The sequence below is a fragment of the Chelonoidis abingdonii genome, chromosome 1 (genome assembly GCF_003597395.2).
Source record: "Chelonoidis abingdonii isolate Lonesome George chromosome 1, CheloAbing_2.0, whole genome shotgun sequence".
Lineage (NCBI taxonomy): Eukaryota > Metazoa > Chordata > Testudines > Testudinidae > Chelonoidis > Chelonoidis abingdonii.
The window spans coordinates 208,586,754-208,610,382 of NC_133769.1; the positions used below are offsets into that span (position 1 = coordinate 208,586,754).

Consider the following 23,629-nt stretch of genomic DNA (forward strand, 5'->3'; position numbering starts at 1 on the left):
AATAAACTTATTTTCCTCAGTCAATAAAGAGCTACTTAACCTGTCCCCATTGATCAATTTGGTTTATTGCCCCAAAACAGAACAAAGCCCTACTCCTTTAATAATGGAAAGGTAGTAATTTGTATATTTACACACACACACACACACACACACACACACCCCTCCACTCACCCACTCCAGTAAGATTTAGCAGTTCAGTTTGTTTAACTGCATGATGTACTCCATCTTGTTTTTCTGCTAATTACAGCAAACTTTGCCTAAGTAGAAGAATTTACATGCAATAGATATAGAATATTATATTTATTGATAAACAGATCACATTTGAACTTTGAAAAGCATGAACATCAAGAGGCGTATTAAAACATACCCAGGCCTAAACAGTCTCAATATTTTCTGCTGTAGAAAATGTATACAACTGGTAGAAATACTATATACACAGTATATTTATATTAGACAATTCACCACAGTTCATTCATTTAGGACACAGTGTGCCACTGTACACGTGGTTCTATTACATACTAATCTAAATAAACTGCTTGTGAAGAGTTCTATAATGTTATTAGAATATAACATTTAACTACAGTTCATCATGAATTAATTTCAGCCAAACAAAACAAAATAAAAAACAAACAAACCCTAAAACTCTTAGTTGCTTCTAGTTTCACATTACACACTAACAGATCCTTATTTCACAACTGACTGGTAACAAAAAATAATCTTATATTTTACTGATCTTACACTATATACAAGTTACTATTGTATATCAAAAGTGAACTTCGGTGCTTCACTCCACCAGCCAGTCTGAGAATTCTTCTACCATATGCATTGGCTGAAGATAGTCTCTTGACCATTCTGAGTAAAACAGAAGTGGGCGGCTTTATAATCAACATCTCTATATTACAATGAAAGAACCAGAGCATTTTCATATATTCCATTTTGTATCTTCTGAAAATGAAATTATGACACTCAGCCACATGGTCCAGGTTGAAACAGGTCTATCTTAAAACACATTTTAAATAAAATAGCTTGCGTCTTTCCAACAATGCTCATTTCAAAAATTGATTTGTGTGCTGTCAATGCCTCTATGGTAACAAGTGATATTAAACACACACACAAAGGATGGATTATGTAATAATCCAATCATCTGAAATAATGTGCTTGTCCCACCATGTGCCTGAAGAAATCAGAAGGCAGGATGATAATACTTAAATGTGGGTATGGCACATTGAAAAAATTAAGGCACTATTTAAACTGCATCTAATTAACCCTCACAACATCCCTGTGAGGTTAGTTATATAAGTACTTTCATCTCCACTATACAGGTTGAGAAGGAAACAAAATGCCTTGCCCAAGATCACACAAATGACAGACCTAGAATCAGTATTCAGGAGTTCCTGGCTCTTGGTCCTACATACCGTTCATCAGGCCATGCTACCTCTCTAAAATGCAGTTTCTGATTGGCTGGAATTCAGACTTATCTGCAGACTGAATAGAAAAGCAGGTCACTGCGCAATTCCAGGAGAACTCCAAGAGAGTCAAGCTCCAGTAAAGACTTCAAGAATCAGAATTTGTTCAGCTAAGTCTCACTTAGCAACATGACAACAGAGCTATTCCCACTTTGCTTAGCCAGCTGCAGTGGAGTCTGAAACTTGAGGCTTTGCAAGTTATTAAGGGCCCCGTGTTTTAATAGAATCTCAACTGTTTTTGCATGCCCGCCTCTCGCTGCCAGATGAAGAGCTGTCAGCCCTTCCTCATCAGAATCATTCACATTTTCCAAATTTATGAGTTCCTCGACTACTTCGGCATGTCCATTTTCAGCAGCAAGGTGGAGCGCTGTCCTGTTCAAAGGGCCTCTAGCCAGAGCATTAGCCATTTCATCTAGCAACAGTTTGGTAGTTGCTAGATGGCCATTGCGAGAGGCTAAATGAAGTGCTGTGCATCCCTCCGCTGTTGCTACCTCTATTTCTGCACCACGATTGAGAAGCAGCCTCGAAGTGCTGGTATGGCCAGTTTCAGCAGCTACGTGGAGAGCCGTTTGCAGAAGCACATTCTGTATGTTGACATCAGACTGTAGTTCTATAAGAATGCGGGCAACTCTGTAATGCCCTCTTTGTGCTGCCAGGTGCAATGGGGTCCTTCCATCCACTGTCTGTGCATTCACATTCACACCCGGCTGTTTTGCCAGAAGCTTTACAATGGAGAGATGACCTTGCCACGCAGCATAGTGCAGTGGCACCCAGCCATCCTTGCCTTTGATATCCACATTGACCCCTCTTCTCAACAGTATCCGCACTATGTGCTCTTGTCCATGCTGGCAGGCTATGTGTATGGGGGCTCTTCCTTCAAAATCCACTTCATTCAGTGATGCATTTTTATCAAGCAGCACTCGGGTACTGAACTCATCCCCATTCTGTGCAGCAAAGTGAAGAGCAGTCCACTGATCCTCGTCTTTGGCATTCACATTGATTTTCCGTGCCAGAATAAGTTCCACAATGCTCTTCATTTTCTTCTCTATGGCTACATGGAGAGGAGTGGACCCTTTCTTGTTGGTCAGGTTGGGGTTGGCATTATATAGAAGAAGCCATTTGACACATTCTTCTTGACCTGCTTCAACAGCCAAGTGTAAAAGGCTGGAGCTTCCATCTAAGACAAGATCAACATCCTGGGGCTGGAGAATCTTCATCAATTTGCTTGTGTCTCCAGATATAATTGCCTCAGCCAGTTTTCTCTTCTGAATATCTGTTGTGCCAATATCTGAGTGGGTAAAGAGCATCAAAATTCTATTACAACCAAGAATTTTATTTTCATGACTGAAACAGGCTAACAGTGAATAAAGTCATTACCTTTCCTTGCCTAGGAATTAAACTACAGTTTAGTCCACACCACCTTGCAGTATAGTTAGGACAAATTTTAAAATCAGATTTGGAATGTGTGCTAACTCTGTTCTTGTCTTCTCTCATGAAAGTAGGCAGGAGAGCACGGTGGGGTGGGAAAGATACTCCACAGGTGATCTGTCCTCACCCCTGCAATTATCTCAATTTAATCCAGGACTAAAATAGAGTCTTTAGGAACACTAGCTTGGAAGTGAAAAAAAAAAAAAAATCTATTACAGTTCTCATCATGTCTGTATTGAACCAACTGTATGACGCTAGGCTCAGACATTAAAAAAAGGGAGCCTAATTATAGGTATCTGAAGTCTGTATTTAGGCAACTAAACAAGTTACTTGATTTTCCATAGTAAAGTAAGTGGCCAGACATCTCCCATTAAACCCATATTTAGGCACCTTAGAACTCAGGTTTAGGCACCCATTTTTGAAAAAAAAATAAAAATATTTGCCCTAGTTTCAAATCACAATGCTTTCCCATTTCAGGCTGAAGGTTTATCCAACATTAGCAAACATTGAATAAATTAATAGTGCTAAGGGCAAAACGGTCAATGCTCTGATTTATGGAACAGTGGTGTTTATAAAATACCCCTGTCACTCCCCACCTTGTCTCCTATGGCTCATTCCAGTAAAATCACCAACACTTACCGCTTCCAGAGTTCTCTCTCTCAAAGGACAGCGACAGGGAACCTCTAGAGGAAAAGGCAGAATCCACAGATGAAACCCCTGAAAGCCTCTTGTCACTGGAAGCAAGTTTGGACTCAGAAGCGCTACGACTGAGTTCTTCAGGGCCTTCCATCGTCTGCGAGATCCCTGAATCCAGCTGGGACAACAACTCAGAGAGGCTATAATCCTTAGCAGATACTGGAGTGGACTCCCGTTTTGGCTGGGATAACACAGGGATTCCCTTCAAAAGAAAGGAAGAAACACGTGTTTTAAAAGTGTCTGAATTTCACTTGGCAGTGGGGAAAATTAACAGCATGAAATCAAAACATGTTCACTTGCAGGTATCTTTAAATGCTGTTAAAGACAAAACAAAATGAAAAGGTGTCTGGGAGACTTCAGTACTAGGAAACAATGACAGGGTTTATCAGTATTATACATTGTCTCCAAATCCAGCTGTTCCTCCACAGCATTTTGAAGATCAAACCTTTCTCCCATCCAGATAGTTTACACACTCTCAATCAGGCCTTCATCACCTCAGTTACTGTAGCTAGCTCTTCTCTGGCTTTCCTCACACTATGTCTCCTCTCCCTTCCTCCCCCACCCCCACTTTAATCTACACAAGAAGCACCCACTGATTTTTTTTTTTTGCCCAATCTGCCCTTGTTATCCACCTTTGAAGCCCTTCCACTGACTCCCTCATCCCCCCCGCCCAAAAAAGTCTTAGTCTTCACCGCCTTGCATAATACTGTCCTCCCAAGCACATCCACTTTGTTTCTGATCACATCACTCCTGCTGTTTCACTAGTGGTCCCAACCTCACCCTCCTCTTATCTTTTTCTCCCACAGCAGTTTTTGTGCTTCCTTACAAGTCCACCCCAATGCATAGAAGGTCCTTTCTGATCTGCAAGTCTGCTACTTTCTGATCTGCATTCAAATCCCTCATCGAGATCCACTTCTACCACAATACCTACACAAAGTTGCCCAACTAAACCACTAGTGCAGGGATACTGGGAGTATTACAATGGTACTATAGGGGGTTTAGGTCAGGGCAGTGTTTGACTCTTGTAGATTTCACTTCTGGCAACAATTTAAGATTTGTTTAGAGCGCATTTCATATTAAACTTGCATTAAATATGGGAACACAAACTACCTCTGAATGTGGTTCTGGAGATCTTTTGGTGGATAGCTCAGGACCTGACATTTCCTTTGTTTCATCTTCTGGTTTTTCACAGAGGTCCTCTGTTTCTGAGGTGATTTCTTTGAAAGAGGCAAGAACGATTTAATAGACAAACCAGCAGTTATTTGTCGAAGAGGCATTTAATGCTAGTGAAAGGTGCTTGGGTCAACAGTACTGGAGATTTACTTCCCCTCCCTTTCACCCCACAGCACACACATTGAGGGCAGCAATGTAAGTTTCCCCCCCGACACTGCCCACTATCAGTGTGCTATTTTCACCTTATCTCAGTCTTCCTGGACACTGAATTATGGCTTTATCAAAATGCCAATAGCCAACTAGCCACTAAAAACTGAAAAAGCCCAACAATAACTCATTACACATAAGCTAATGATCAGCTGTGAGATGGTAACAAATCTGTCAATACCCTCCTGGTCCAGATTCAGACACGTGACTAAGATGCGGAAGTCTTCTCATCCTCAGGGCTTGTCTACATTTGAAATGCTACAGTAGCACAGCTGCAACGCATCCATATAGACACTACCTCTGCCAACAGGAGGGGTTCTCCCATCAGCAAAGGTAAATCCACCTCCATGAGAGTTGGTAGCTAGCTCAACAGAATAACTCTTTCATCAACCTAGCTCTGTCTACACAGGGTGTTAGGTCGGCTTAACTACCTTGCTCAGGGGGTGTGGATTTTTCACACCCCTGAGCATTGTAGTTGGGTCGACCTAACTTTTAAGGTGTAGATCAGGCCTCAATCATCGTCCAGTCCTGTACTTCATCTGGGCTGGGAGGAAAGGCGGGAGGGGTGGAGATTTAAAAAAAAAAAAAAAAAAAAAACACACCAATCACACTTTAGCAATTAGCAATAAAAACATCTGTAGAGGATTACTGCATTCTCTTGTGTTTACAGTTGGAGCACTTGTGTGTTTGGTTTTGGATATGCTGAAGGTTTTTTGTTTTTTTTTTTAAATTAAAAACTGTCAGAAACATGTCAGTTGTAGAAAGACCAATCCCATTCATTGGTTTATAACGTTATGAATCATGGCCCAGGGCATCCAATGCTCTCCTTCACCACACCAAATTCAATCTTGGCTAGGATATGTGCTTTAGGAAGTCAGCCTACGCACACACTCCCCAGGCAATGGCTACAGGGATTACCCAGTTCAGTACACGTCTTACTTCTAGGATATTTACACAACATTTCTTCATGGTCAGACTTGTCTTCATATAATCCCTTCCCCAAGTGAATAAGCTTCCTGTATCCTTGTCTTCACTACACAATATGCTCAATGTATTGTGTTACCATCAGTTTATATAGGATTTAGTCCTCAATATTTAAATGATTCACAGGAGAAATGGGTAACTGCATTATCAGGAAAGGTACCTTGAAATGTTGGCCGTTTGCTAGGATCATCTTGCCAGCACTTTTGCATCAGTTTGATCAAGTTATTACACGAGCGAGGTCTGGATTTTGATATGGCAGGTAGCTCTGGGCGGTGGCCTTTAATCACTTTTACCATAATATGCAAAATGTTGTTTTCCTCTGCAAAGTAAGGGCACACAAATAGAAACAGTTTAGCAAAATGATGAGATTCTTTTCCTTGAGCTGTTATATGAAAGTTCAATTGCTTCATTTGAAACTTGGGTTCTCCGCATTTTTTCCAGGGTTGGGAATATATTTCTATTATGGTATAAAAACTGAAATTTGAATTTAAAATCTAATTGCAAGAGAATAAGTTGAAGTACCCAGCCATATTTGCTTTCAGAACGGATAGTGATACTGATGTCACTGAATGACAGTGCTTTGTTTCTACCACCTATGTCAGGTCACTTTACAAAACCGCAGGCTAGAGAGAAATACTAGTCTGTGTTACTGTACAGTATTTTGCACTTGCCTATCTGCAGTAGGCAAAGAGGAAGGAACTTGTTCTCTTATTTGTGTGCCTCAGCTTTTCATACAAGCTAATAAGACCACACAGCAATTCAACCTCCAGACATACTGCATATAACAGTTGGTGAATCTACCGTGGTCTCCATGCTAATGTGCATGATCATGTGATTCAAGTGATGAAAGCGTGCACTTTTAGATCCAGTGATCCAAAGCAAAGTCCCTTCAGATGATCCAAACAGGGGTTTCATTCAACACAAGTATGCTTTGTCTAACCACTAACATATGCTGATCCCAGGAATAGAATCAGGATTCCTGATACCCAATATTCCAGTCCCAGTAACTCTGAGGTTCTACTATGTGTTGAAGTTAAGCAAATAGGGACAGAATAGATCTTGTTCTCCAGAAAATTGATTGGTGGGGGGTGGGGGGAGGGGGAAAAGAGTAACCTGTCCAAACAAGTTTGTTATAGATTTGCATTTCAGTACATTTAATTATGGTGAGGCAATACTAAAAAAGGAGCAGGGGCGGCTCCAAGCACCAGCACGCCAAGCGCGTGCTTGGGGCGGCATGCCGGGGGGGGCGCTCTGCTGGTCGTCAGGAGGGTGGCAGGCAGGTTGCCTTCGGCAGCATACTTATGGAGAGTCTGCTGGTCCCGTGGCTTCAGCGGACCTCCCACAGGCTGCCACCGAATCCACAGGACCAGGGACCTCCCGCAGTCAAGCCGCCGAGGGCAGCCTGCTGTGCTTGAGGTGGCAAAATACCTAGAGTCGCCCCTGAAAAGGGGGGGGAGGTGGGGAGAGAGAGGGGTATATCAAGACTTGAACAAAAAAAACTCTTCCTCTGAGGCCCTTTTCTTGCAGGACGAATACATATCCATTTTAAAAAAAAGTATACTTTACTTTTAAGCAGGTTAAGCTAAAGCTAAATGTAACACTAGTTATGTTAAGGCCAAAAATTATAATCTCTTAACACATTTAAATAAATAAATAAATAAATGCTGAATCCATGAGCCTCTATCAAAAATGCTGAATTAAAGGCTGCTTTCCTACATAAAGCAAAAATTAGAGGGAAAACCAACTTGTGAGGTCAAGCTTTACAAATATGGCATAATAGGTCAACCTGTACAACTTTGGAGACTTCTCATTTTTCAAGAGACTTAGGCAAGTAGGAATTTGTACTCCAGTCACTTTCACTTAGGCACATGTGAAAATTTTCCCCAGGCTGATGTGAAATAATCAATTTAATTCATTGACTACAGTCAATCCCTTTGTTTAATTAGTCAAATAGTTATAAATGTGAAATGTTTTGATGAGAAGTTTATATATTCAACACATTTGAGGTTGTTTTAAATAAAAATAAATGGTATATGCTGGTGTGTGTGTAATTTCCCATTACCATCCTAATGCAGCTTGACAAAGTCATGAGCAAAATAATTATCTAGTAAATAAAAAAATATATCTTTCACCATTTTCTAACATACTTAAAAAAATGTATACGAAGAATTGGAAAATATTAGGTTAAATAATTGCTTACATGAAGGTATATCATTAGGTAGCACAGATGTACAAAATCTAGCCTAAAGGATCTATTTAGCTGTAAATCAACATTTTAACGATTATATCAAACAATGAAAATGCATTTCTCTTTAGAAATAACTGAAGTACAAGTTTCTTTTTTTAAAATCAGTGATTTAAAAAAAAAAAAAAAAAAAAAAAAAAAATCAATCCACCCTGGATTTCTTGACAATTGCCTTCCATGAACTTTCAATAGCAAAGCCAAGGATCTTTTAGAATACACTGGACCACATGCTACTCTAGAACTGTATGTAAACTCCCATTGGGTCACTGATTGAGGGCAGTCTTATGGGTTCGCTTTCAGAATACAAAGAGGAAGTTGGACTTTTTTTCTTTTTTTTTTTTTATAATCATACTTGAAATGTGTGAGCTGAGAACTTTAGTTAGGGACGAGCCCATTGATATGCTGTAGAAATTGAGGCTGGTCAGTCAAGACACCAGACACGACACCTCAATTTGTGATATGCACACAGAGGGAGCAAAGAATCCTGTTTCTGTTATGTATATCCAAAATACGAAGCTCATGAACAAAGTAGCATTGGCTTACCTGCAAACGGCTTTTTCTGTGTGAGGACTCCCCAAATCACTATAGAAAAACTGTAAATAGATATTATGTCTGTTAGTCCTAAGGAAGAAAAATTAGAAGTTCACCTCAAACACAGTTTTTTTCTTCCATTAGTGTCAATCCAGTGCTTTTGAGTCTTTGAGGCATGCCTGAGCTGCTAGTGTACAGATGGCCCCTATGTGATTAGGTGTATTTATAGGCTGGGCCAAGAACCATGCCTGAATGACAGTTAAAATGAAATTATGGATCTTATGGCAAGGACTAACTAATAGCGTCCAGGCATTAGTGAGTGACCTGAGAGGATCAGAATCACGGTTACATTCTCTACTAGTTTACACCAAGTCACCATATATACCAAAACCAAGGAAATCTGAATGCAGGCGGGAATTTCTAAGAAAGTTGCTAAATGCATTTAAAGATTTAAACTGAAGCCCCACAGTTTGTCTTCCATTCGCTTAGAACATGCATTATTGTTAGAACAAAATATTCACTGCCAACACACTCATAGCAAACTGAAGATGATTTCACCCCTTGTGTACTCTGTCCTCACAGAAGTCAGTGGTGAAACTCTCACTCAATAGGGTCAGGAACCGAAGGGTACATCTACACTGATAAGACATCCTGCCACAGCGAGTCTCATACAGACTGGAGTTCAAACCTCAGTGCTAAAAATTGCAATGGGGACACTACTGCTCAAACTGAAGTTTGGGCTCTAAAACCCAGCGATGTGAGGAGAGAGAGTCTCAGAGCCAGACTTCCTGCCCAAGTGGGTGTGTCTACATTGCTAATTTTAGCACTGTATCATGAGGTTGAGTCTGTAGGCCTGGACTCAGTCTCACTGTTACAAGGGTTTCTGGTTGTTCTCCCCCCCCCCTTTCTTTTTTCGGGGGAAGGGGAGAAAAGGGGGTCACATTTATACTCTTAGGCCACGTCTAGACTACGTGCCGTATCGGCGCGTTAAAATCGATTGCTTGGGGATCGATATATTGCATCTAATCTAGACGGGATATATTGATCCCTGAGCGTGCTTATATCGATTCCGGAACTCCACCAACCCCAACGGAGTTCCGGAATCGACATGGCGAGCCGCGGACATCGATCCCGCGCGGTGAGGATGGGTGAGTAAATCGATTTTAGATATTCAACTTCAGCTATGTTATTCATGTAGCTGAAATTGCTTATCTAAAATCGATTTTACCCCGTAGTGTAGACCAGCCCTTAGGGTACAACTATGCTGCATGTAGAAATGCACGCCAAGCTAGTCACTAACAAATCAGCATAATGTTTACATAGTTAATGAGAGTTCTAAATTAGTTTCCACAATACTGAAGTCATAGATCAACCCATCAATTTATGATATAATTATAAACTTCGATTATCAGTGTGTTTAATACTACACTGTACAATTTAACAAAGCTTCACTTGAGAAAGCGTTAAAACAAAATAAAATAACACCAAAACAAGCAATTAGTCACCAAGACCTCAACCCTGGAAAGATTTCAGTAGATCTACTCTTCCTCTTAAAGTGACATGCATCTGACGAAGTGGGTATTCCACCCACGAAAGCTCATGCTTCCATACGTGTTACTCTATAAGGTGCCACAGGACTCTTTGCTGCTTTTATAGATCCAGACTAACACGGCTACCCCTCTGATAAAGTGAAGCATGTAAGTCGTTGCAGGATCAGGGCCTAATCTGGGATTTATTTAGTTTTTAAGATTGTGCTTGGCTTGATATTTTAGAGAGAGACTTCCAGAACTTGAGAGAAAAAAAAGCTTATTATTACAATTACAATGTTGTATCATTTAACCAAGGGTTTTTGATAGCTCTACTCAGGGCCAGCTCTAGCCATTTCGCCGCCCCAAGCACGGCGGCACGCTGCGGGGGGTGCTCTGCCACTTGCTGGTCCTACGGCTCCGGTGGACCTCCCACAGGCACGCCTGCAAGAGGTCCACCGGAGCTGCCTGCCGCCCTCCCGCACGCGCGCTGGGGCCTGGAGCCAGCTCTGGCTCTACTGATAGTGCATACTTCTCAGTAGGTACTAACCTGTATACATCATGTTTAGTGTCAAAGTATCTGTTCTTCTCTTTTATACGTTCTGGAGGCAGATATGCAATAGTACCACATAGACCATCTATGCTGAGATCATGGGAATGTGAAAGTCCATTGCACTTTGCTAATCCAAAATCAGAAATCTGCAGAAGTAGGAAAGAAAAGAAAAGTTACCCATAAAACCAAAACAAACAGTTACACTTCAGATGATTTCACCTAAACTTCTCCAATGAGTTATATCTCTAGATTACAGTGAACTGTCATGTGGAAATATCAAACTAATAAAATTTGAAAATACTAAGATATGGTGGGCTTGCTTTTTTATTGGTTTAAGAAACAATAATTTAAAAGGTTTTTCTATGAAGAATAAAAGATATTATTAGCCCATAAACTAAAAAAAAGAGACACCTTTTCTTTTTCCAGTTAGCCCCATAACAAACATTTGCACTTCTATTACCTCAGTAGGGCTACTTCACATGATTCAGATTGTGAGTTTGGCTAATGGAGCCCACAAATTGATAAAACTATCACTTTTTCCCTTCCAAGCAACATCAAGCTAGAAAGAGTTCTGATCATGTATGTTTCAGAGAAACTTTGTAGCTTGCTCAAAGCCCAGAAAAAATTCACAAATGCTATTTAGAGAACAGTTATCAGAATCATCTATGTTATAGTGATTATGTCTACGTAGACTAACAAGTGACATGCGCAGAGGACGACACAATAATGTAAAAGAGAAGGAGGGATTTTTCTAGCAAGTAACACATATAGCAAGTTGGAATGAAGCAGTGGAGCCAGCTGAAGAGGAAAAAAAAAAAAAACAAGTAACAGCAAGTTCTTTTTAAGAGGAAACACCTCCAATGTAATCTGAAGGATCAAACAAAACGTGCATTAATTTGTCCTCCAAGGTACATCTCAGTCATAAATCAAATACAACTAGATAAAATATTCTCGTGTTCTACTTGATATTTTCCCAGCTATTTTAGAGAAGATTCTAGAATATAGGTGAGAATTTCAAAGGCAATTAAGTGATTTATTAGCATAAATCCCATTGATTTTCAATGGAACTTGTGCTCCTAAGTGATGTTTATGCTTTGAGGAAAAAGGAAAAAATTCATTCATGTAACATCTTTTGGCTCTTTATAGCATCTCCCTTGAGAAAATTCTATATATTTGTATCACCCATTGATTTGAAGCAATGTTAAAAATTATTAAAATAAGTTTGTGAGAGATTCTAACTTATATTTTGGGGACTCCTTCCCCCGCCCTATATACATTATAACCAGTTTTATGGTGTTAGAACTCAGACTTCAGTTCAAAGAACATTAGATCTCCCTGCTAATTTTCAACAAATTTCAAAACAGTCCCTTACCATAAGGGTTAAGAAAAGTTTCCCTCTGAGAGCAAAGAATCAGAGACATTCTTACTCCAGCATTGTCTGGAAGGGTAATTTCTAGTATTCATAATGGTGTAGTAATGGACAAGTATGATCCTAACCCACTTAGAGAGCCAATACAACAGTAGAATCATGCTTGATACCTAGGAAGATGTAGAGCAGGAGGAATAGGGAAGAGAGACCCCCAGACAGGCAAATGCTCAAAATCATGTCCAGTTTCAGAGGGGCTGAGAACCTGCGGCTCCTATTAATTGCATAGGAGTCCTGATTGCTCAGTGCTTCTGAAAATACAGCCTCAAAAACGTCTGTTTAATCAGCGATCTAACTATGCAAGTCTGAACAGATCCAACTTGGAAGAGTCCTGGTACCTGTATTATATGACTAACACAGTGCAAGGTAGTAGATTCATGGGAAGTGCACAGATTTACAGGGCATGTGAGTGTTTGCTCATAATGGAAGTAATGTACTACCTTAAGATAAACAATGTAAAAATGTAGTGTTCAGTTGAAGTGAAAAGTGAAATATAAAACAGCACACATGTAAAAGTTCCCAAGTTCAGAACAGCTCCTCATTCACCTTTTCTGTATAGATCCAAGTCAGTAATTCCCAGAACTACAATATAAGATTAAAGGTCTTAGAACCAACAAAGGTAAGGAAACAAAGGTACCATTGGAACCGTACAGTGCATCTCTGTGGGTCTGTTGGGTTTCTGTTTTGTAAACACACTAGCATCAACGTGCAAGAGGACAACAAAGTCAAATGTATATAGATAAAAGGAAAATCCAACAGCAAATTTCCACCTTGAACGTGCTAACGTACTGCAAAGGGCACTGAAAATTAAAGTACTGCACCTGAGGGCTGCAACACCCCAATCAAACAGGCATTTTCTGGAGGGAGCTTTTGTGGGATTAAATTAGGTCCTTTGAAGTAAGTTTTCAACACTGTGTGGGGTATTTAGTCACCCAGCTCTTATTAACGCCAATAAGGAGCATACGGCAGGTGGAAAATGTAACCATTTAATGTAGGTTTTCCCCTTTAATTAGCTTCTTAGAGATGTCCCCCAAAACACACCTATTAAGTTATGCAAAATGACAATGTTAAATGTAGTGATTCAGAGTTTGGCATTTGTGTGTGTTCTTGGAATGGATATCTTCTCTAACTAGCAAACACACACAACTACAGGCATCTGGAAACTCCTAAAAGGCATTTGTGGGTGACATCATTGTTAGAGGAAACCTTAACCTTATTCCTTAGAATAGTAATTTACTTTCATATGGAGCCTTTCATTTCAATGTGATTCATGAGCTTATATAATAAAAGCAGTTAAAAATTGCTGCCACTTCTGGGGTGGAGGACAGCATTCTATACAGCATGTGTACTGAGGTGAGGAGACATTGAGAAACATTTTCCTACTCTCACAGGATCTTTCATATTCAGAGTGTTTACAGGACCTCTTTCTTTGAATTTCATACGGACAATGAGAAGGAAAGAGTAGCTAAAGTATTTATACATGTGTTTCTGTACATATATCAGAATAGAATTTGGTACTGAACTTTAGGACATCAAATCATTTCTTCCCCACAGGTTTCAGTTTGTCCATGGACCTTTGTCGTAGCATTTTTTGTTTGTTCAGCTCACACATTTCTATTCTGATTATCAGTATAATGTGCTCAGAATAACTTTCAGAATACTGGTCCGGTCAAACATGATTTCAAAATCTACTTTTAATGACCATTCTGGAGAAACTGATTCTCAAAAGAGACATAGTATATTGGCATACCTGGTATTACTCATTATATTTGCAGATTATCCAAAATGCTCTCTGAGCTGTCAGCTGTTTCATAACGGTACTGAGGTCTGAATACTGGGAATTAAACAGTGAGTTTAAATTGTGATTTTTTTCACACAATTTTATGTATGTTATACAAGCTAGAACTGTGGAAGGCACTTGGTGCTTTGAGCCTTTAATCTCATGTGTGTTATTTTCTGTGAATAAAACCAAAGCATTTAGTCATCAATGGGGATTCATTGCATCACACTAAGTGACAGAGTTCATAAACAGGTTAGGTAATCTAAAACAAGATTAAATATTATCTCTGTTGGCGTGCCTGGTGTTTACTTCATTGTTAGATATGAACACACACCCAGAGAGCTACAGAGATGCTATGTTTTTCTTTGATGACTTTTGGAAACAGACGGGTGTTTAAGCTTGCATTGAATTAGTGCAGCAATCTGCGTGTTTTAGCTTCAAAAAATTAAACTTTAGCTTTTTGCATTTCTTGAGAACGATCACATATGATGGAGTCAAAGCAAATTGATACATTAACAAATACAATCTATTTATCTATACAGCTTCATTTAACTTCCGCTTTTGTCTCCATTTTCCTGAAACGTCCCCAATTTATTTAAAGCCTTTGTTAACAGAAATATTTCTTAATTGTATGATTAATTTAAAAAGCTGATTAATTTAAAAAGAATCCCAGTTTCTGATAGGGCATCCTTTAAACAATATCCTGAAATGTTAAAAATCCTTTGGAAAAATTTTTTCCCCCCTGTTCCTCAGTGAATATTTAGAACGATGTTTTCAGCAAAGGAGAAGCTGACAAAAGAACACTAAAACTAACAGAAAGTAAACTGCAGAACAGAAAAAACTATTCTAACTTTTCAGTTCCGGTAATTTTGGACATTACTTGTTACTACAGTAGATAGGCATGACATTGCCAGGCAGAAATACATCTTTCAACTTGACTGTGCCCCTTTAAAGTTCACATTCACTTCTTTAATAGGACAAAATTTGTAAGTGACAGGAAAATGGTAGAAGCAACAATTTTTAAATATTTGTGAAACATTGTATCAAAGGCTTTACTAAGTCTCACTCCTAACATTTGTCTAGACAGGAACACTAATGATACAAAGGAAGTGTGTGGGGGGGGGGGGGTAGGTTAAGATGGGGTCTAGCTAAATAGTTGTCCTTAGATCTGGTCTTATTAAGGATCTGGAAGGAGGAATGAAGAGTTGACCAAAGAATCCTGTGGATTGTGTTGAGAGAAGTTGTAAATACCAGCCAGGGTAGGAAAAAAACCAGAAGAATCTAGAGATAGATCAGGAACTGAGGCAGAAAGCAGCAAAATGAAGTTAGCCTAGAGAGAAAAAAAAAATGAGTACTACATCCAGAGAAAGTGATCTGAAACTGATATTTAATGGGAGGAGAAACCTGGAAAGTGGTAATGCTGAAAAAGACCTAGGAACAGTAGCTGCCAGAGAGTTAAGAGTAGGTGCTGCAGCACAAGAGGCCAATGCACTTTATGGATGAACATGAGGAATCAGATCTATTCCAATGGCTGTTTATGGCAGCACCTGAGATATTGCATTTGTTCCTGGGCACTCAATTACTAGACATACTGGGAAATCACAGGGAATGCAGAGAAGAGTTATTTCAAGCCATCCAAATCATAAGATCATCAAAGAATGCCAGAGCCAAATTATGTCTAGCTTGGCTAAGTGAGAAGTGGAGACAAAGTCTACATTTCAAGGGGGCAAACACTACACAGAGAGAGGAATTATTTAGGTTGGTACAAGTGGGAACAACACGGAGTAATGGGTCAGAATTAAGAAAGTGAAAATATAGGCTGAATATCAGGAAACGATTCCGATAGTGAGGCTTATTAATATGTGGAATCATCTTCCCAATGGAAGTATTGGAAAGACCCATTGCTTGGAACTGAACAAGACATCAGAAAAAGTAGTATAGGAAAACAGTCCAGCATGAGCAGAGAACTGGACTAGATCTATTGGGTCTTTTCCATCTGTAACTTCTAGGATACTTGTAAATAGCTGCACGAACTAAAAAAAAATGCTTAGCAAAGCTTTACCATAAATGCATCTTTTAAAGATGACAAGACATCACTTTGAACTCTTTGAAATAGATTTCTTATATTCATTTGTTTCCGGCTGTGGTTTACACCACCCTGTTAATTATTCCTCAATAATAAAATTAAACAAAAATATTATGCAACACCCCAGAAACAACTTTATTGTACAAAGGCATCCACTCGATGACTAATGCAATAGGGCTGCACAGAAGTTAATATCATTCCCGCATGGAATTTTTAAAATAAATATTGTGCTTGTAAAAAGAGACTGGTAGTTTTTATTTTAGAAAGTGGAAGGACATTCAGGAGCATTTCCTATTTACTGCATTTGGAAGCTGTTTTGTTTGTTTCCTGGCTTAAGAACATATACTTTGCAAAGAACCTTTTCCCCCAGAACATGAATCTATTCTTCTTTTGCAGCCTGCAACTGTCTGTTCACTCAGGGCAGGCTACACTTGCAGATGTAGAGCGCTGTGTGTTAAACCAGCCCTCGGAGAGCGCAGTAGGGAAAGCACTACAGTGTGTTCAGACCGTCAGCTGCAAGCGCACTGGCTTGGCCACTTGCAGCAGTGCATTATGGGCAGCTATCCCACAGAGCACCTCTTCCCATTCTTTGGAGTCTTTCGGTCGGTGATAACAAGGATGACTGAGATCTTGAGGTTGCATCACTAAAGGCAAAATGCAACACTTAGAGGCAGCATCATTCACAACAGACAGAGCAGGGATTCGCCCATACTTAAAGACAAGCACAGTCTACACAATAGCAGAATTTGCCAGTCCCAAAGTGAGTGCATATAACCCACAGGAGCCCCAAAATGGTAAACAAGCACAGGGGCAAGGGGGACTGATTGTTTCATGGCCATACTGTCCTCTGGGTTTCTGTGCCTTGGGGAAGGCTTACAGCTGCAGGGGGCCCCTATACTGAACACTGTCCCCTCCTTTCCCACAGCAGTTCATCCTGAAAGATCTCACTGCTGAGGGTGACCTGGGAAGCAACGGAGGGTCTTCTACTGCAATGCTGCTTCTGCCCTGGCCCATATGCAGCTTACCTGTGTGACATGGCACAGTGATATGGACATGTTAGCCTTACTGGGACAAGGAACACAGTAGCTCTCCCAAGGGACCTGTGTAAGCGCATTTCAAAGGTCTCATGCAAAAGCTGAGCAGAGATCACTGAGGCCGGTTACTGCGATGTGAGGGCACATCAACACCCTATTCCGCATCTAGGCATGCATGCAACCCTAACCCTCCTTACCCCAAGAGTCCACACCGAACAACTTCCTTCCCACAATAAAAGCCACTTAACAGGACCTCCTCTGGTGTTTGTCTTTCCCCAAGAACCAGCTATTGCTACTGGCTATCTTCCTCTTGGCTTGAGAATAGCTCCTGGCTGCATGTATCTAGGGATGCTGGGGTGTCTCCCTCCTCCTCAGCATCCTCACTCCCGCTTTCCTCCTCCTCCTGCCTTGTTGAACTGGGCTCTGAAGTGTCAATGGTGGTCCTTGGAGTAGAGGTGGGGTCACCCCCAAGTATTGCATCCAGCTCTTTGTACAAATGGCGGGTCACGGGGGCAGCACTGGAGCAGAAGTTTGCCTAGCAGGCTTTGTAGTAGGCATCCTGCAGCTCCTTCACTTTAACCCTGCACGTCCTGGTCATAGCTCCTTTCCATCATGTCCCTTGATAGCTGCCCGAAGGCATCGCAATTCCTACGGCTGGAGCGCAGGTGGGACTGAACAGATTCCTCCGGTGCAAACACTGATGAGGTCTGGCACCTCGCCATTGCTCCATACTGGGGATCTCCTGCAACATGGAGGCATGGTCACCTGGAAAAATTTGCTGAGAGCACTCCACGCCTGGCTGAGCGAACAGAAAGGGGATTTTCAAAATTCCCAGAGAATTTAAAGGGTGGGTCTGACAGCTGGTCACCTGAGGGTAGGGCAGTAGAGTTCAAAGTGATGACCAGAGTGGCTAGAACAGGCATTGTGGGACACTTCTGGAGGCCAGAGTGCATTAATAGACCAGGACATCTACACTGGTGGCATGGCACTGCAGCCGGGGCACATCAAGCATTATGATTCTCTTGGAGGTGGATTACCAGAAGCGCTCCGGCCATGGAATCCGGGTGCTCTACATGCCTTGCCAGTGTGGACGCATCATGAGTTAGGGTGCCCGGGACTGTTTTAAATGTACTCTAACTCTTAAGTATAGCCATGCCCTCATTTTAGGATTCCATCAGGAACCATCACCTGCTAATTATGCTACCATTTAAAAGGAAAAGCACCTGAATCACAGGATCCATTAGCCTGTCAGGACAAAAAATGCATATTAAGTCAGGCTGCAGGGTGTGTGGCTATGTCTACACTTAAAATGCTACAGTGGCACAGCACCTGCACACTGTAGTATTTTAAGTGTGGACACTCACTACAGTGAAGGGAGGGGTTTTCCCTTTGCTGTAGTTAATCCACCTCCCTGAGATGCGGCAACTAGGTCAACAGAAGAATTCTGTCTACACGGTAGGGAGGCTAGCATGGCATAGCTACGTTGCTCAGGAGTGTACATTTTTGGCATAGACTAGCCCTGAGATTCAGTGAAGGGTTTCACCCTACGTAAAAGGGAGCTTTGAGATCACATTTTCTTGAGTGCAGGAACTCACTTACATACTCATGAATTAAGGCATCTTCTGTCTCTCCAATTTATCTGTAGCTATGGGCGTGCCACATTTGCATTTGCACGTGCCTGAAAAGTATGGCTTTAACCTTTCGTGTCTGCCTGCTCAGGGTGGAATCCAACTCTCACCGAAGTCACTGGGAGCCAGATTTGGCTCCCAGCTTGCTAAACTGTACTGCATCCTCCAAGCATAGCATGTTACGGATATCAGTACCATCCTCATTTGTTAATGCCTTTAGCACTTTGCCCCCTTCCCATTCTATCATCATCCAAATATATGCCAACTAGTACCCACGTACTATGCATCTTTCTAGTAATCCTTACATGGAGAGAAAAATGCAAAAAACTTTCAGACTGATTACAGATGAGCCAAGAATTTGGGATTCAATAAATATAGGCAATGGAGAACTTTAAGCATTTAATCTTATTTAAGCATTAAGTTTAGAGGTTATTCCCACGCATTTAATAGATATGCAGAGCATGCTTTGAACAGCTATGTATATAGTCCTTTATGTTACTATCCAAGCACCATTGGGCCATTATATTGCAATCTATTTCTTGGGAAGGGGCCACCCAAGAAGGTGGTCACCAAAAGGCTTAGCCACCAGTGAGATGTTTAGACCTTGCTTCAAGTCTGAGGCCATGTGTGTGTCAAGGTGCTTTGCAGGCAGAGGGCTACTAGTGTAGTCACAGTTTATATGGGCAAAATTCATTTTTGCCAGCATAACTTATTCCACCACCCTTGAGCTAGACAATCTATACTGGCCAAAGGCGCAGTTTGTGCATACCACTGCAGCTACAGTAGGGGCTTTCGCTGGCACAGTTGTATTGGTCAGGATTCACATCTCTTCACACCCTGACCAAATAGCTGTTATGCCAGAAGTCTGTAGAGTAGACACGGCCTGACTTACCTAAAAATGTGTTTACTATAGCTCTGAACCTCCACCCACCAATAAGGAGATTTGTGGGTTTTTTTTTTTTTAAATCTGGTAGTTTTTAAATGTTGCAAACAAACAAAATCAAAGCCTGACTTTGTAGGTCTGCCAAATGATTTTCAGAGGAGAAGTACAAGTAAAATCACAACCACCGCTGAAGTTATTGGGAGCTGATAGCGTTCCACACCTAGAACATATACAGAGCTGGCCTAGTGCACCACTCATGTTCCCAGCATATATACAAAGATCTGATTGGGTCAGGAACAGCAAGGAGCTATGCATGAGCGTGTCTTTTAAATGATTTTGTACTACAATTATTGATTTACCATTTAAGAGTTGGGTTCATTCCAAGGTAAAGAACTCAAAAAGGAGCTGACAGACTAGCACAAGCTGTTTATCCATTTGGGGGAGCAGGTCACCACTTTGATACAAGACGCACATGACCACCAAACTAAATCCTGCACCCTTGAAGATAAGAGAGTTTTACCACTAACTTCAGCAGCAGCAGAATCAGGCACAAAACTAGAAAACAAGCACAGAGCTCAAATTCCAAACACAAGGAAAGCCCACATTTTTAACAAAGTGGATGACAAGACTAGAAAAATCCACCTCAAATGGTCATGACTTGGCTGATGATTGGGAAATTAAGCAAAAGAAGAGTTTCTTAACACTAAGCCCATGAAAACATCCGAGTGAACGTTATGATGAGTGTGGCTGGCTAGGGGAGGTTCACTTTTCACTGTATCAACTCCTAGAAAATCAGTTGGGCTGGGGGAGGGGCGGGGAAGAGCACCTCCAGGAATTCAGTCATTCCTGCGGATTCCAGCATGAAGCCTGCTAATACTGACTAGACTTGGGCACTCATGGAGAGGCCCCAGATGGAACAGGGTTGCTAAGTGGGTGCTGTGGAAGATCTTGGAATATACACAAATGACTTAGAAGTCATCCCTTCAACGGCCACATCCCTCTTCTCTCCCTGTTTGCTGCCTTACCCCCATTACCGGAGTCAGCTATTTACTAAAGACCTAAAAGCCAGAGTTTTCTGCTAAACTTTGACGCTGCTATTTTTTAACTGATTGAGCCTTAGATCTACTGTAACTTGTCTCTTCTTCAGAAGGAGCCCTTATAGCCTGTACCAAGCCAGTTGTGCAACACTTCAGAATAGGGTGGGGGAAAGAGGATTACTAACTGAATCCAAAAAACAGGTTTCACATGGTACAAATCAGGCTTAGAAGTATTTATTTTGAACCCTCTGGGCACAGTTTTGCTCTCACATACCTGTACAACATCCTTTGAAATCAGAAAAGTCATGCAAAGATACCATCTGACAGAAGTGAGACTTAAAAGCACACTTAAGTAGGGGTACACCCCCAGCATTACCTTCACATGGTAATGAGCATCCAGCAGGATGTTGGCAGGCTTGAGGTCCAGATGGAGTAGTGGCGGGGACATGCAGTGCAGGAAGTTCATACCCACAGCTGTCTCATGGATAATTCGGAAACGTAGCTCCCATGGCAGCGGTTCTGAGGCCAGGAGCTTTTCCAGTGATCCTGTCTCCATGTATTCCATGACCAAGCCAACAGGTTCTTTACAGATGCCATACACAGGAAGAATGTAACGAAACTTTGCCATTTCCATCTTCTTGGCCTCTTCCAATAGCTCCATACGCTCCCTAGATGAAATGGAACATACCATACAGGGTTCAAAGGTCATTCAAAAACACTCATACACACAAACGGTTAACTCGTTCTGACAAAGTACCTCTGCGCATTAGTTCACAGCACTGAATAATGCATTTAATCATCCTTACTTGGTTGAGCCTCAGATGATGTCCAGTATCCACAATTAGTGTTAAGTCCATTCATCCACTGATTACATGCACAGCACTTGCTTTTAACAGAGCACATTTAATGCTTAGATTTACCATAATCATAACTCCCTTGGCTATTAAAATCATTAGCCTTTTGTGAATCATAAGATATGATTCACAAAAGTTCATTTCTAATCATGATAGGACAGTATTGCTCAGACTGCCTTGCTACATTTAAGTAACCAAACCTATATTAGGTCTGGGGACAAATGCCTCAAACTAGCTCCTTAGAGAGGGGAGTTTTTCCAATTAGATGAACACAGTACCATGAAAGGCCTGTTTCCAACATGGTCCAAGTCCCATTTGTTACTACAGTTCTCCAGCGAGCACTGAAAATGTTGACCTTCATTTTAAGTTAACAGGCCCAGTAGGGTAAGTATCTAATGTATCCAGACTTATCACCACACTGTGCAACACAAGCATTATTTACAAACCATGTGCTGTCTGACCCCATGAGTTGCTCCTTTTAAAGTAAATAGGAGTTGAGGCCATTCACTACCTCCCAGAACAAGATCCCACTGCAAGCAATGAGGCAGAAGACTTACTGCTGATTTCATAATCTAGTCATTCATATTTGTTTACCTGAAGTTAAGACCAAATCTGACAATACAAGGGTCCCCATTCTAAGTTTATATAAAGGACAGAGAACCAGAAATAGAGAGTATCACTTTTTAGAAAGGAATACAACCAAAAATTAACAATAGGACAACATACTGCGCAACTTTGGCTCATGGATAACAATAAAACCAGGTTGCTTCTGTTCTCCAAGAAACAAGAGAGGTATAAAAAAGTCATGTATCACCAGAAGCTCTTACTCCATGCAAGCCCTTGCAACATACACAAGTTATCCAAGTTGGGAGGACTTAACCTTTCACTCCTTAGTGCAGCTAGAGTTCAGTCATTTCTAAATGAAACATCATATGTTCCAAAATGCTTCACAAAAGGTTTTAAGAAGATAAGCTATAAAAAAAAAAAATAATAATAAAACCAACATTCAAGAATAGATAAAACTTCTGCATTTTGGTTCTTCAGCATGGTGGATTTGACGCACTAGTTTCCCCTTAAAATGCAATGAAAACGTGGACTTAGTTTAGACATACCCTAATTCTTGTGTGGTTCATCACTTCAGTCAGTTAGAACCAGCAGGTCTGATAAATGCCCAGGGCCAGATCCCAGACTGATAAAGTCAATAGAGCTTTGACTTCCAATTGAAAAATACCACAAATTTATATGATCTGATGATTTGGTCCTAAGTGTGTTGCATACCTCATGAAGCTATTATATAGAAACTGACTTTTATTTAAATCACGATTCAACTACTACTCAGAAAAGTTAAGTGCTGATAGAGCTTATAAAGAAAAATCACAAAGAAACTTTGCCACTTCTTATGCTCTGATCTGAAGTGCAAAGAATGGAAAGATCCATAGAATTCCACAGCAAATGCCATAGCTGTTAATGTAACCTTGTAAAATTTGAAAAGAGGTATTGAGTTGAGCAAGATCTAGTCCACTACTCTTCTAGAGTAGGAATTTAAATTCCTCTGGCACAGAAGGAGATTATTCTGCTAGAAAAAGGACAGTTACTTTATGAAACCAGTTTAACAAAATCAAGACAACATGCCAAACACGTACTGTGCTCCAAGTATTTACCCACTGATTTTATGAAGCAACTTCATAAGTAAAAGGTGTTTTACACTGTCCAGTATATCACAGCATAAGGCTGTGTTGAACCAAGCACTCAGCTACGTGAGCCATGTGACTCTCTTTGCCCAACATTCTCAGTGAGCTCTGGGAGGAAGTTTGGGTGTGGGCTCTGGGGTGGGGCAGGAGTCAGGGGTGCAGTGTTTACCTTGGGTGGCGCAGCTCCCAAAGAGACCAGCACACTCCTCTGGCAGCAGCTCCTAGGTGGAGGGAGACCAGGGGATCTCTGTGCTTTGCTGCCTGCAAGCATTGTCCCCACAGCAATTCCCGGCCAATAGGAGCTGCTGAGTCGGTACTTGGGGCGGGAGCGATGCAATGCATGGAGACACATACACGCCGCGGGGACATGCTGTCTGTTTCTGGGAGTGCCGTGGCTAGAG

General features: G+C 41.1%; 1 protein-coding gene across 1 annotated transcript in view; it reads right to left on the minus strand.

The window, feature by feature from the left end:
* Window positions 1–322: 322 nt before the first annotated feature.
* The window catches only part of RIPK4 (receptor interacting serine/threonine kinase 4), a 37,633-nt gene continuing 14,326 nt past the window's right edge, over window positions 323–23,629 (minus strand). The window contains exons 2-8 of the mRNA XM_032775319.1: window positions 21,060–21,351; window positions 10,807–10,955; window positions 8,743–8,792; window positions 6,115–6,273; window positions 4,701–4,807; window positions 3,534–3,792; window positions 323–2,754 (exon numbers count right to left, since the gene is read on the minus strand). Coding sequence (XP_032631210.1) covers window positions 1,577–2,754; window positions 3,534–3,792; window positions 4,701–4,807; window positions 6,115–6,273; window positions 8,743–8,792; window positions 10,807–10,955; window positions 21,060–21,351 — 2,194 coding nt within the window. The 3' untranslated portion in view covers window positions 323–1,576. The remainder of the gene's footprint in view (window positions 2,755–3,533; window positions 3,793–4,700; window positions 4,808–6,114; window positions 6,274–8,742; window positions 8,793–10,806; window positions 10,956–21,059; window positions 21,352–23,629) is intronic.